The sequence below is a fragment of the Oryx dammah genome, unplaced genomic scaffold, assembly GCF_014754425.2.
Source record: "Oryx dammah isolate SB20612 unplaced genomic scaffold, SCBI_Odam_1.1 HiC_scaffold_1, whole genome shotgun sequence".
In the NCBI taxonomy this organism is placed as follows: domain Eukaryota; kingdom Metazoa; phylum Chordata; class Mammalia; order Artiodactyla; family Bovidae; genus Oryx; species Oryx dammah.
Window position 1 is genome coordinate 96963209 of NW_024070185.1, and position 14759 is coordinate 96977967.

General features: G+C 45.2%; 1 protein-coding gene across 4 annotated transcripts in view; it reads right to left on the reverse strand.

Annotated features, from left to right (window-relative positions):
- EPB41L4B (erythrocyte membrane protein band 4.1 like 4B) overlaps positions 1 to 14759 on the reverse strand; it is a 141803-nt gene that overhangs the window by 35939 nt on the left and 91105 nt on the right. For all 4 annotated transcript variants that reach the window (XM_040237352.1, XM_040237367.1, XM_040237360.1 and 1 more), the window contains exons 16-17: positions 7204 to 7418; positions 5174 to 5292 (exon numbers count right to left, since the gene is read on the reverse strand). In XM_040237352.1, the coding sequence (XP_040093286.1) occupies positions 5174 to 5292; positions 7204 to 7418 (334 nt within the window). The remainder of the gene's footprint in view (positions 1 to 5173; positions 5293 to 7203; positions 7419 to 14759) is intronic.

Genomic DNA, 14759 nt, shown 5'->3' on the forward strand with positions numbered 1-14759 from the left:
ACTTCTATGCAGAGTACATCATGAGAAATGCTGGACTGGAAGAAGCACAAGCTGGAATCAAGATTGCCGGGAGAAATATCAATAACCTCAGATATGCAGATGACACCACCCTTATGGCAGAAAGTGAAGAGGAACTAAAAAGCCTCTTGATGAAAGTGAAAGAAGAGAGTGAAAAAGTTGGCTTAAAGCTCAACATTCAGAAAACGAAGATCATGGCATTTGGTCCCATCACTTCATGGGAAATAGATGGGGAAACAGTGGAAACAGTGTCAGACTTTATTTTTGGGGGCTCCAAAATCACTGCAGATGATGATTGCAGCCATGAAATTAAAAGATGCTTACTCCTTGGAAGGAAAGTTATGACCAACCTAGATAGCATATTCAAAAGCAGAGACATTACTTTGCCAACAAAGGTCCCTCTAGTCAATGCTATGGTTTTTCCTGTAGTCATGTATGGATATGAGAGTTGGACTGTGAAGAAAGCTGAGTGCCAAAGAATTGATGCTTTTGAACTGTGGTGTTGGAGAAGACTCTTGAGAGTCCCTTGGACTGCAAGGAGATCCAACCAGTCCATCCTAAAGATCAGTCCTGGGTGTTCATTGGGAGGACTGATGCTGAATATGAAACTCAAATACTTTAGCCACCTCGTGCGAAGAGTTGACTCATTGGAAAAGATTCTGATGCTGGGAAGGATTGGGGGCAGGAGGAGAAAGGGACAACAGAGGATGAGATGGTTGGATGGCATCACCAACTCGATGGACATGAGTCTGAGTGAACTCCAGGATTTGGTGATGGACAGGGAGGCCTGGCGTGCTGTGATTCATGGGGTCGCAAAGAGTCAGACTGAGTGACTGAACTGAACTAAACTGAACCACGAGGTTTTCACAGGTGTATGAAGAGTTAATTTTTAATTAGATTTAATTTTTTGGAATGATATGCTGGAATACAAGAATTGAACTGGTTCTAAAGCCCATTCGAGGCTTTTGACGATTGCTTAAGGGGATATAGCTATACTGACAGTAATGACCAAAGACCCACTTTGAAAAGAAAACAGAATGCTGCTACAATAAGAAATCAGTGAGAATTTAGCATTGATTTCCCCCTTGAATTTAGCAATTGTGTACTGCTTTTTGGATAGAAAATTCAAGCTGGCTTGCTGCTGCTAAGTCACTTCAGTTGTATCCAACTCTGTGCGACCCCATAGATGGCAGCCCAACAGGCTCCCCTGTCCCTGGGATTCTCCAGGCAAGAACACTGGAGTGGGTTGCCATTTCCTTCTCCAATATGTGAAAGTGAAAAGTGAAAGTGAAGTCACTCAGTCATGTCCGACTCTTAGAGACCCCATGGACTGCAGCCTACCAGGCTCCTCTGTCCATGGGATTTTCCAGGCAAGAGTACTGGAGTGGGGTGCCATTGCCTTCTCCGTCAAGCTGGCTTATTCTTGCTCTATCTGACCAAGCAGGAGCTACTGTTCAGCTCTATGACTTGACTCAGGTGAAAACCAACATAAATTTTGGAAAACTTGAGTATCATCATTGCATTTATGTTTGCATAAAAGGCATCTCTATGAGGGGTAAACATCTGAATTACAGCAAGACTATAATTCCAGCCAGGAGGATGACTCCAAGAATGTTGTGCTTTCTCTCTTTTGTGTAACCATATTTTGTATTTACATTGTTTGAATTGTGAAAAGAGGTTGTATCATTCAATATGGAAATTCAGATTTCAAAACACACAGATGAATGATAATTGGGCTTTGATATAACTGTCATTGTAAATAGCCCTTCTGTTTAAGGATGTCATTCAGGGATAAAGAAGTGATCAGATGCAGTTTTCAACTACTGATACAAATTGTTTACACGTTTCAAATCTGATGAAATTCAAATGTCTGTGACAATTTTGGGTGCACCTTTGGAAATGGGCAATCAGAATGTCTTCTCACCATTAACATATCCAAACCTTAGAAGAATCAGAGGATTCTTGAGACTGAAAAAAGCCTTAAAAGCCATCAGAACCACTGGTTCCCAGTTGGGGTATCATAATAATTTATGATGCCTGTTGCAAGGATTGTTTTTATTAATGGTAAGGAATCAGAGTGTGAAGTCATATACTTGCCTATGTGTTAGGACAAAGTCATGGTTATCTGGCATCACTCTGTTCTCCATGCTCACTGATCCATTTCTTCATGTGAAGGAGAAAAGAGGGGCATTATTGCTTGAGTGCATGAGAGTAGTGAAAGTTAGTCGTTCAGTCGTGTCCAGCTCTTTCCAACCCCATGGACTGTAGCCCACCAGGCTCCTCTGTCCGTGGAATTCTTCAGGCCAGAATACTGGAGTGGGTAGCCATTCCCTTTTCCTGGGGATCTTCCCGACCCAGGGATCAAACCAGGGTCTCCTACCTTGCAGGCAGATTCTTTACCATCTGAGCCACCAGGGAAGCCCCGAGTGCATGGCAAGTGCTCAATAACTCACAGCTGCCTCAGCTACACCTTAACCCAGAGCAAGCCATGATGGTTAATGTCCCACCAAGATTCACAGCAACTACAAATTACATACAACTTGTGAGTCCTCTGCTACTGTATGCTATACTTTCCTGCAAAATATTTTTGATTTTGCCAAGCTCCAGGTAAGCCCCTGTTAAAATGATTTATTGTGTGGAGTGCAGAAGAAAAGTTGAAAACCTGGAGACTAAGAGAAAGAAGACCAATCCCAGGCACATAATTCATTAGGCTGACTCCAAACAGCTAGCACAAGCCTGCTCAATGAAGATGTGTTGATTGAATGAATATAAGTGCCATCCTGCAGGAAGAATTATTTTTCCAACCAACTATCATTGAGGGTAGTACTGAAGAAAAAGTAGGTGAACAGTATCTTAAAGTTGGGGCTCAAGAGTGATCAGAGGGACCTGAGGCTTCCCTACTGTAGTGGGTGCAAGGGGATGGAGGGTCTTGTGAGAAACTCTAGAAGTCTAGTGTAGGCTAGAGGGATGTCTAGGGTGAGGAACAGCGCAGATAGGAGGTATAATGTTCCCATGTTCATCAACTTGGGTAAGGAATGGGAGCTTTCCAGCCCCGATCTTCCAAATAATTAATTAACAGTTTGTTATTATTTAGTTGCTAACTCATGTCCTACTCTTAGTGACCCCATGGACTGCAGCACATCAGGCTTCCCTGTCCTTCACTATCTCCTAGAGTTTGCTCAAACTCATGTCTGAGTCAGAGATGCCATCCAAACATCTCATCCTGTCACCTCCTTCTTCTCCTGCCTTAAATCTTTTCCAGCATCAGAGTCTTTCCCAGTGAGGTGACTCTTCGCAGCAGTGGCCAAAGCATTGGAGCTTCAGCATCAGTACTTCCAGTGAATATTCAGGATTGATTTCCTTTAGGATTGACTAGTTTGATCTCCATGTAGTCCCAGGGACTCTCAAGAGTCTTCTCCAGCACCATAGTTTGAAAGCATCAATTGTTCGGTGCTCAGCCTTCTTTATGGTCCAACTCTCACATCCATACATGACTACTGGAAAAACCATAGCTTTGACTATATGGACCTTTGTCAGCAAAGTGATGTTGGTAATTAATAATTTAATGTATAATTAAATTAATATAACTATAAATTATAATTTTAAAATAATTTAATAATTAAAGTGATATTGTTAATTAATTCCAAATTGTTAACTCCCTCTTACAAAGAGGCAAAGCTAGGCACTGGGGTTAGAAAAAATGATCCATGAGTAATGAAGACTATTCCTATAAGGATTTTTTAAAGTGTATGCAACAGTGGATCTCAACCAGGGGCAATTTTGCCCTTTAGGGGACATTTGGCAATGTCTGGAGACAATTTTGGTTGTCACGCCAGGTTGGGGGGATGCTACTAGCACCTAGAGGGTAGAGGCCAGGGGTGCTGCAGAATATCCTGCAACGCACAGGACAGCCTCTCCCCCAGAGTATCAGGCCGAAATATCACTAGAGCCTAAGGCGAGCAACTCTAGGGTAGAAACTGAAGAAGCATGTGGGAGCGCAAAGGGCACTGTACTGGGAGTCAGGGGTCCAAGGATTCGGCCGCTGCTCTGACTTCAAGAATGCCAGGTCCCTTCCTCGGGTCTGAGATGTTGAAAAGGTTGAAGTAAATGATAGATTGAATCCAGCACTGGCTTTCTACAGGTCTAAGATATAACTTGGATAAAAGAACAGGTCTAGCCAAAAGAGAACTTGGTTTTTGCCCAGTCCCTTCCTCAAGACCTCCCTCCCTACTTTTTTATTTTTTGATTTTTTAAAAAAATACTTAAGCCAGCCTTTTGTTTTTGGCTGCACCACGCAGCATGTGGGATCTTAGTTCCCTGTCCAGGGATTGAACCCATGCCCCATGGAAGTGTGGAGCTCTAACCACTGGACAGCCAGGGAAGTCCCCCTCCCTCCCCACTCTAATCCTTCCCTTCCTTCCTTTAGCAAACAGTCACTGAACATCTATGACGTGCCAGGTGCTGTAGGAGAGAGACAGAGGATGCTATGGACGGAACTGTGTCCTCCCCAGATTTATACGTTGAAGTCCTAACAATCCTTGTGATGGGATCTGGGCAGGGGCCTTTGAGAAGTAGTACTTAGACTGAGATAAAATCACGTGGTTGGGACCCTCATGACGGGATTAATGGCTTTATAAGAAGAGGAAGAAAGAGCCCTCTCTTTTGGCAGTGAGAAGGCAACTGGCTCCCAGCCAGGAAGAGAGCTCTCACCAGGGAACCAAATCATCCACACCTTGACCTTGGACTTCCCAAACTTCAGATCAATGAGAAATAAATGTGTGCTATTTAAGCCACCTGGTCTATGGTAATCTGTGATAGCAGCCCATGCAGACTAATACCAAGGAGTAAAACCGGAAAGAGGTAAATGTGGAGGCTTCCCTGGAGGAACTTCAGTTAGAAGGATGGAGAGGACCACGAACAGATCCCGGCTGAGGGGCTCAGCACCAGAGGCAGCCCCTACTGCTGTAATCCACCCCGAAAGAATATAAGTGAATTTCGGCTCCTAAGAGACATGCCTGAGCAGAAATGTCATGAGCGGTAGAGTAGAAATCCCTCCAAGACAAAGGCACATAGTTTAAGAGGCAGGCGGGGTCATAATGAGAGGTGTGAGTGAACCCCAGATCCACGTGCATCACCCAGCTCTGGTCCTTGGCACCTTATTTATATTGATGTGCAGAGCAGGCCAGGGTCCAGCAGGCTTCACAGTTTCCAGTTCCAGCTTCTTTAGATGGGCAGCGGCTTCGCTGAAAAGGGCAGGTGTTCCCGGACTCAGTTCTGTAAGTGAGTAAGGAAAGGTTGAAAGGGCAGAGAGATATACGTGATGCAAGACACTTGCCAGAGACCAACCCTCAGAGCCTTGCTGCCTGGTTCCTCCTCTGGCAGCTTGAATCTCTCAGGAATGTCCTAGCAGGTGGGATGTGGGAACATTTTAAGGCCACAGTTGCAAGGCCTAAGTCCCCCATATGTGAGCTGGGTGACCCGGGGAAGATTACTTTACCTCTCTGAGCCTTTGAGCCATTTTCAAATGAAAATAAAATTACTTACCTTGCAGGGTTGCTGTGATTATTAAGTGAGGTAATTCATGTGCAAATGCTTTATGAATGGAAAAGCACTATTCACATTGGAAAGATTAGTGTTCAGGCTAACAGGCAGACAAATGTGCTCTTAAAAACCATGTTATATTTCTAAAATCAAATTCATTGTATGTTGGATTAGTTCACCACCACTCCTCCCACTAGCTTGTTTTTATCCATGGGTACATTAAATATTCATTAAACATTTGGTATTCATTACATATTAAAGTTGGTGCCAGGCATTGATAGCAACTGGGATCTGGGAAGCTGGAATAAGGAGATGAATGAGACACGATTCTAGTCCATTTACGCCAAATACGAGTGACCAAGGATTTATTTAATTGTATATGGGGGCTTCCCTGGTGGGTCAATTGGTAAAGAATCTGCCTGCAATTTGAGAGACCTGGGTTTGATCGCTAGGTTGGGAAGATCCCCTGGAGAAGGGAATGGCTACGCCCTCCAGTATTCTGGCCTGGATAGTGAGGATAGGATCAATTTTTCAATACCAAAGTGGACGATGAGTTACCATTTCTAGCTCAGCCAACCCAGAATTGCTAGTCACAGTCTACAGGTGAAGCCTCAGTGGCTCATCCTTTTCACCAGCCACAGACTCATGAAATGTCAGACCTGTAAGATTCCCTTGGCCATCCTCTCAATACCCTCCATCCCATTCCATAGTTGAGAAAACCCTGGATCCAAGAGGGGACTTGGCTCAACCATGAGAACTAGAATCGAAACCTCTTGATTCTCACCTCTATCTTGGCACTTGTTCAAACCACATGTGATAAAGAACAAGTTCTCCCCCCACCTCCTGTCACACACAAATTCTTTGGTAAAATATAATAAAAAGGATTTTCTAGAAAAAGAAAAGAACAGGCATACAAAATCCAAGCCCACATTTTTAATTAGTTTTAACAGATACAAAATCACCCTGTCATATTGCTAGAAACATTTCTTTTTTTCCCTTTTTTAAAAAGATTTTTTTGATGTGGACCATTTTTAAAGTCTGTATTGTATTTGTTACAATATTGCTTCTGTTTTGTTTTGGTGTTTTGGTTGCGAGGCATGTGGGATTTCAGTTCCTTGACTGGGATCGAACCCACACCCCCTGCATTGGAAGGCCAAGTCTTAACCACTGGAACTCCAAGGAGGTCCTAGAAACTTTTCTAATTTGTTTATTCCCCATTTCCGTGACTACTTTGGCAGTGTGCGCTAGATCTACTTGACACCTTGCTTTCAGAAGGCAAGAATGAGACAGAATGTGACAGAATGAGCTTTCCTGGGGTTGGGAATTAGAGACGCGGTCACCTCACTCCCCTGTCTCTCTGTTCCACCGCTTCAGCCAGTGCTGGATACAGCAGGAGCAGAGAACCAGCATGGAATGAGGCAGACATCTGCTCCCTCATAACAAAACCAGAGTTGGCGGGTAAACCATAATCCCTAAGTCAGCTCTGCCTAATGCACAAGGCTCTTGTCTGCTCTCACCCAGACCTGGCAACCCAGCGCAGATATTACCACCATTCCAAGCTGCATCGATGTCTTGAGCATCTTGGAAAGCCACCCACGTCCTGCAGCACCGCTCCCCCACCTCGCCCCCTATGCCCCAACTTACTTGTAAGGGATTTACTGCTGGAGTTTGGGGACCTGGAAAGCCCCTCCTTGTTCTCCAGGGTCAGTGAGAGGCCATAGTTCGTGTGGTGCTGGTGCTGGTGGTGGTGATGGTGGTGCCTTCCCGAAGCCTTGGTGGTGAACGGAGTGCCCCCGTTCTCCTCGAGGCGGAAAGGCAGCCGGTCCGAGCTGCTGAGCCCTGGGGAAGGGAGCGGGTAGCTGTGGAGGGTGTCAAAGTCAGGATTTAGAAAAGCAGAGAGTCTTGATACCCTTGTCTGTTCTTTAAATGATGTTCTCCAAGCATTGAAAACCAAGAGAAATAGGTGCAACAAATAGTTCCGCAGAGTTATTGCAGAACAGGACACAGTGGCAACAACGGCAACTCAAACAAAAAGCCGAACGTGGAAATTTGTATTTATCAGAGATGTTAACCCTTAAAAAAATTCTTAAGTTTGAAATAAATCTCAATTTTTTAAAAAAGACATCATCTAAATGGGAAGCATAAATCAAAGGCAATCATCAAATTAAAAAATAATTCATTAAACATCCTACAATAATGAGATTACCATACAAACTAGAAGTCTTGGAGTCACTTTCTCCTCCTCTCCATCAACCCCACCATGAAGAAAGCACCTGTTAAATGTTACTGCTACATCTTCTAATTCCAATTGCCCTACTTGGTGTTACTGCCCTAAGGCTCTTGAAACAGATTCTCAAAGCTCTCCCAGCCTCTATTTCTTCTTTAGCCCATCTCCACAGAGCAGCAATCAGAGAGCTGTTCTGATTACGTTCTAGAGTGTGGCACTCCACCCTCCGGGAGCTTGAATATCTCTCTGTTGCTAGTGATTCTTAAGATGAAATCTGATGAAAGCTATGGATCTTCTCTGCAGAAAAAGGCACCCAGACACAACAACATTTCACACTCAATTTTAGGCTCTGTTTCACCCCTCCATGGACCAAGGCTCAGAGCTTGGTTTGCAGGAAAAAATCCAAATTCCTTTATGTATCACTCATGCCTGTCCCCCGCTCCCCAACCAGTGATCCCATCCCATTCTCTTTGCAGCTCATCTTTGGCTATATTCTTCTCTATACCCCCAAGTTCTTCCCATCCTGGGGCCTTTCACCTCTTTCTGTTCCCTGGAGTCGTTCCTCATCACCAAATTCAGCTAAAGCACCCCTTCCTCCAGGAAGACTTCCAGCCTTTAAGACCCAGATTAAAGGTCTCCTCACACCCCTAAGCAGAGCCAATCCTTTTTTCTGCTCATTCCCAAAGACCAGATATTTGCTGCTTACTCCTTCACTCTGTCTTCAGGGAGCTCACACCCCAGGGTAGGAAACTGTTATTTAATCAGCTACAGTCACACAAGAGTGAGCCGTGAAGGGAGTATACAGCGGAAGGCAGCTAGTTTTCCCGGGGCTGGTAAAGGTGGGCAAGGAATCATTGGGGCAGGGGAGTCCACTGGGGGAGACAGTCAAGTTTTGATGGACTTTCTTAAAACAGAATCTTTTTTTTTTTTTTAACAGGAAACTACATTTCTTGTGTTTGTATGAGGTTAATAATTCCCCTCAGGGTGGACCTATCAGAGCTCTCCCTCTTTCCAGGGACTTGCTCTGGAACATGATCCAATCAGGGACAATCAGATTTTTCAGGAGGTTTAACACATGGAAACAGAAAGAAAGGGTCTTTCTTCTTTTTTGAGAGTCAAACAAGGCTTTACTGTGACTTTTGTGGGCCCTAAGCCCTTTGGCCTTCATCTCTTCTCTAGAAAAAAAAATTTTTAATTACATTTTATGACTGCATTTATATTATTAAAACAAAACAAATATATTAATATCAGATATTAAACCATTTTCTTCAACCAAAAATTCATTTTTTTCTTCTGACTTTAAAAGAAATGAAATCATTTTTGTGGGCCCCTAAAAGCATTGTGAGTCCAAGGCACTGCATCTGCTGTGCCTCATAGATAAGTCAGGTTTGGCTATGAGGAAGACATAAGTTGAGGCTACTTATGATCATATTCCCTGGACACAAAGAAGTATCTGTGGGAAGTGGTCAATGCACAGAGGGACACAAGATGAGCAGAGGTTAAAGCTAGATGAAAAGAGGGGGAAAAATAACCCTTACTGGTAGCATTTGAATCCCTGGTTCCAGCCATGCCTGAAGCTGGTCTACCACTGAACTTCTCAGTTATAAGTCCTATTTATTTATTTATGCTTGATGTAGTTGGATTTCTCCCATTTATAACCCATGTGCTCTAAATCAGCACATGGTGTTTGTTTTCTTATTGGTTTTTTTTGCTTATTTGTTTTGTGGAATGTCTTTTGTGTGCCAAGGTGGAAATGGCTATTAGGATCCTAAGGAACAGTACGAGCAAAGGAATTACATTTGAAAAAGCAGAATGGCTAGAGCGGGAATGAGAAGTGGAAAAGGTTTAAGCAAAGGTGTGACATGATTGGAGTTCCATTTTAGAAAATTCATGCGGAGGGCTGTGTGGAGGACAGACAACCTGGAGACTATGATGGGCTAGATGAACTGGGAGGCTGGAAGAGAGGGGCGGCCCTCTGGGCTATATCTGAAGAAGTGCAGGCGGGGTGTGCAGGCCAGGCACGTGGGGCACAGGGGGAGGAGGTTCAGAGGAGGACTCTGCTGGAGATACAGAATGCTTTTCAGAAGAAACTGCACTGCTTTTTGCACTTTTTTCCCGCATTTTTTTGCCCCTATGTTGTTCCATGAGCTAGTCTCTGGTCCACCCTGGCTGCCTCCTAGAGATTTTGCTCAGGACAGTTCAACAGGGAAATAAATGTGTGCGTGTGTAAGAATGTGTGGGTGTGTCTTTGGGGTCACAGTCAGCCTCACCTCTCCAACCTGAAGCATAACCAAGGCTATTCACTCTCCTCACGGAGGCAGCAATGGCAGCAGAAAAAAAGTGCCCTGAGGTGTCACTGGAATTTCTAGCGTCTCATCTTAGTTCTGCCCAACCTTGCGCAGGAATCTTGGCCAGCTGTCCTGGGCCACAGTTTCCTCCTTTGTGACATGAGAGATGTCAGGTGATTTCTGGATGCATTTCCAGGCCAGAAAATCAGCCTTTACTCTCACCCCCAACTCATTTATCCAGTACTTGCTCTGCCCCAGGCACTGGGTTACATAGTTTACGTTGACCATCCCATTTTATACATGTAGAGGCTTTGCTTCATTCATAATGGGTGCTTCATAAATATTTGATGAAAGGAAAGAAGGGAAGGCAGGAGGGAGAGAAGGAAAGAAGCAGGGAGAGAGGGAGGAAGGATGAGTGAAGCGGTGGAGCTGGGATGTGACAACAAGGGTATGAAGAGCAGAGCTCGTGGGTATTATTTTCCCGTGTCTTAAGTACGGTGAAAATAACATCTGTCTCAAGGAGGCACAGAGACTGGGAGCTCAGAGCAGAGAAAATGCCCTCGGCTTGGAAGGCTTCACAACTTGAGGCTCATCTTCCACCCACCCTGTTAGTAGCACACTGCTGCCCGCCTATTAAAGGTCCGAACGGTCGAGGCAGCAAAAACCAACCAGAGAAACACTTAAAGGCAGAGTGAAAGGCTGGGGGCACTGGCAGGACTTGAGAAGGGGAGAACACAGAGACTGGAGGGGTCAGAAAACTGTGCCTGTTTCAGCCTGGGGGACCAGGAAAATGGCATGCTATTCACAGGGAAAAGGAGTCTGGGAGTGAGGACTACTTGGAGGAGTCTGGGAGTGAGGACTACTTGGAGGAGAGAAACTATGATTTAATTTCAAATCGGTCACACTGATTGTGAGAATGAATCCCCAAGGAACAAGGTGCCCTACAGCAGAGAGCTGGAGTACATTCAGGGCTGGAGGTTTGAGTAAGTTCTGAGTAAGAATTTCTGAGGAATGGTAGATAGATAAATAGATATCTCCCATGTTCATCCAACTGACTCTCACTCTCTGCTTGGAACATATGATGAAAAAGGACCCTGAAGCTGCGCCCCGCTCAGGAGGAGGGAGTGCTGTGATTGATTAGTGATGTCTGCCATGGACTGGAAACAAGGCAGTAATATCATGTATCTTCTTGTCTTCCCAAGTTAAAAGCGTGTGTGTGTGTTTTATTTCTAAGAAACCCAGAGTGAAAAGTTAAACAGGGAAATCAATATATGTGCAGGGTGTGATAACGCATATTTAATGTGACTTTCACTTTACAACAACTTCTGGGGAAGGCTGAGAAAGGGACAAATGGGAAGAGAAATAGATGAGGGTCAGAGAAGCAGCATGGGTCTCTCAGGGTCAGAGTTTCTAGAAGAGCAAAGATTCCTAAGCAGGAGTGGCATGAGCTGGGTGCTTTCTCAGCTCATTCACCCTGAGGACCATCCGGGAAGCCCTAACTTACGGCACTGTGTGGGTTTGTGGGTCCTTTAAGGAAACCACTGCTGCTGGCCTCATGGACTGTTCCCTGCAGAACTCCAGGGGGTGATGGTCACATAAGCTATGGCACCCACTGCACCTGCCCTGTCCACAGAACCTCAGAGAAGGCCACGCCCACCCAGCAGCACTCAGCAGCTCATGAGCCTCAGGGCCCAGTGGCTGAGATCCAGGAGATGAGGCCAGCTCCGTGCTCACTGTCAACAGAGACTGGGGTTCACCAGGTTTCTGGCATTCTGGAAAGGAGGTCACAAGTCCTGGTTTTCAGAGGGGGATGGAAGAGGTGCACGCTTCCATAAGCTGGCAGTTGAGAAGGGTCTGGTGTGGAAGAAGGGGGCTTCTATGTGCCTAGCACATGCTAGGCGTTCTAATGGTTAACTTTGACAGTTACCCTGCAAGGAAGCTGGTGCGCCCCCTTTTACACTGGGGCTTAGTGAAGGGAAGTAACGTGCCCTGTTAGTAGATGTGAGTGAGAAGTTGTGTGTGCATGCGTGCTAACTCACTTCAGCCATGTCTGACTCAGTGCGAGCCTATGGACTGTGGCCTGCAGGCTCCTCTGTCTATGAGATTCTTCAGGCAAGAACACTGGAGTGGATTGCCATGTCCTCCTCCAGGCGATCTTACCACCCCTGGGGATCAAAACCTGTTCTCCCGCATCGCCTGCATTGCAGGCAGACTCTTTACCACAGTGCCACCAGGGAAGCCCCTGCTGCTGCTGCCGCTAAGTCGCTTCAGTTGTGTCCGACTCTGTGCGAACCCATAGACAGCAGCCCACCGTCCCTGGGATTCTCCAGGCAAGAACACTGGAGTGGGTTGCCATTTCCTTCTCCAATGCATGAAAGTGAAGTCGCTCAATCGTGTCCGACTCTTAGCAACCCCATGGACTGCAGCCTACCAGGCTCCTCCATCCAGGGGATTTTCCAGGCAAGAATACTGGAGTGGGGTGCCATTGCCTTCTCCGAGGGAAGCCCCTAACTGGATCTAATTTCTTTTCTTCCCTTCTCTCTGGAGAAGCCCCCTACTCTCATTCTGCTTCCAACTGTAGAGAAAAGAACATTCCTCCTGGGGGAGCCTGTGTCTCATGGGATGTTCTTGACTGTATCAGGGGTGGACACAGCTCTGCAGATGCACAGCTGAGGGACCTTTACGGCCCTGGCTGATCCTGCCAGAGCTTCCCCACTCCGACTCTGGGATCCCAGCAGACCAAACACATGGTACTCAATCAAAATGCATTGTGTACTGAAAAATGGGATAATTATTCAGAGATTTATAATATTGTAACATTATAATAATTATTATATTATTGTACAATTAGTACACTAATTATTATAATAATTATAGTATTTAGTAAAATAATGGTATAAATGTTCAAAATAATCCTCCAGAATCCATCGGCAGAATTATGACCTGTGCAGGGCAAGGATGGGGGAGGGTCTTGAGCTGAAACTTACAGGGCTTTTTCTCAGAAATAAGGCTGGGAATTATCAAGTGCTCAGAGGAACCAATCACATACTCTATAGCTCAGTCAAGTTCTGGGTGATGTGGGCTTTTGCAAGCAGCTCTGAGGATCTAATCTTAGATAAAAAAGCATAGAACTATAGCAAGAGAACCACTCAGATATCATCCAGGTGTGCCGCACTGTGCTTAGTTGCTCAGTCATGTCTGACTCTTTGCGACGCCACGGACTGCAGCCCATCAGGCCCCTCTGTCCATGGGGATTCTCCAAGCAAGAATATTGGAGTGGGTCACCATGCCCTCCTCCAGGGGATCTTCCCAAACCAGGGATCAAACCCAGGTCTCCAGCATTGCAGGCAGATTCTTTACCAACTGAGCCACCAGGGAAGCTCAGTTAGGTGGCTTAAGATTCTGGATGAATAGTGAAAGCACTAGAGGAAACCCCTTACACAGCTGGTGGGAACGCCAAATGACACGACTGCTTTGAAAATCAGCCTGGCCGATTCTCAGAGAGGTTAAACATTGAGTTACCATATGACTCAGCAATTCCACTCCTAGCTATGTACCCGAGAAACGAAAATGTGTCCATGTAAAGGCTTGTATATAAACATTCATAGCAACACTAATCATAACAGCCAAAAGGTAGAGAATCCCAGGGATGGGGGAGCCTGGTGGGCTGCCGTCTATGGGGTCGCACAGAGTCAGACACAACTGAAGCGACTTAGCAGCAGCAGCAGCAGCAGCAGCAGAAACAACCCAGATGTCTATCAACAGATGAACAAATAAATATCATGTGATATATCTATATAATAGAATATTATCCAGCCATAAAATGGAATGAAATATCAATCCATGCTATGGCATGTATGAACACTGAAAACATGCTAAGTAACAGAAGCCAAACCACAAAGGCCACATACTACATAATTCTGTTTATATGAAATGTCCAGAATAGGCAAATCCATACAGATAGAAAGTAGACTAGCACTGAGGGGGGTGGGGGAAATAGGAGGTGACTGCCAATGGGCATGGGGTCTCTTTTAGGAGAAATGAAAATGTTCTAAAATTAAATTGTAGTGGCTGTACGGCTTTGTAAAAATGCTAAAACCACTGAATTGTACAATTTTTAAATTGGTGAATTGCATAGTATGTAATTTATATCTTAATAAAGCCGATTAAAAACATCAACCAAGGGATATTTTTTTAAAAATCAATGCACAATCCTTACCCTAGCTAATTACATCATCATCTATCTCTAAATCCAATGTGCAGCCAGGGATAACAATCTCCTCATTTCACATATGGGAAAAGGGGGGCCTACTGGGGGGGAGGGGGGGAGGTGACCAGGTCACACAGTGGGTAACTGGCTGAGCCTGGGACAGCATCCAGGACTCCGACCTCTCCGCTAGCCAAGCATCCCAAGCGCTGCCCACCTGCTGCATCTTCCCATCTGCCTCGGCTTCTATTTAAGGCACCAAACGCACTCATCGGGAAAATCCCAAGACCTCCTCCGAACCTCACTGCCTGAGACATCTCTGTGCACACATCTTGTCTTCTCAATGATACGGCAGGAACAGAGATTGTCATCTCACATATTTTCATGTCCTTTAGTGATGTTGAAAAAACCAGTTCTACATTTCAGAAAAAAAAAGAGACCTCTCCCTCACAATAGCTACCTAAATCCTTCTTTAAAC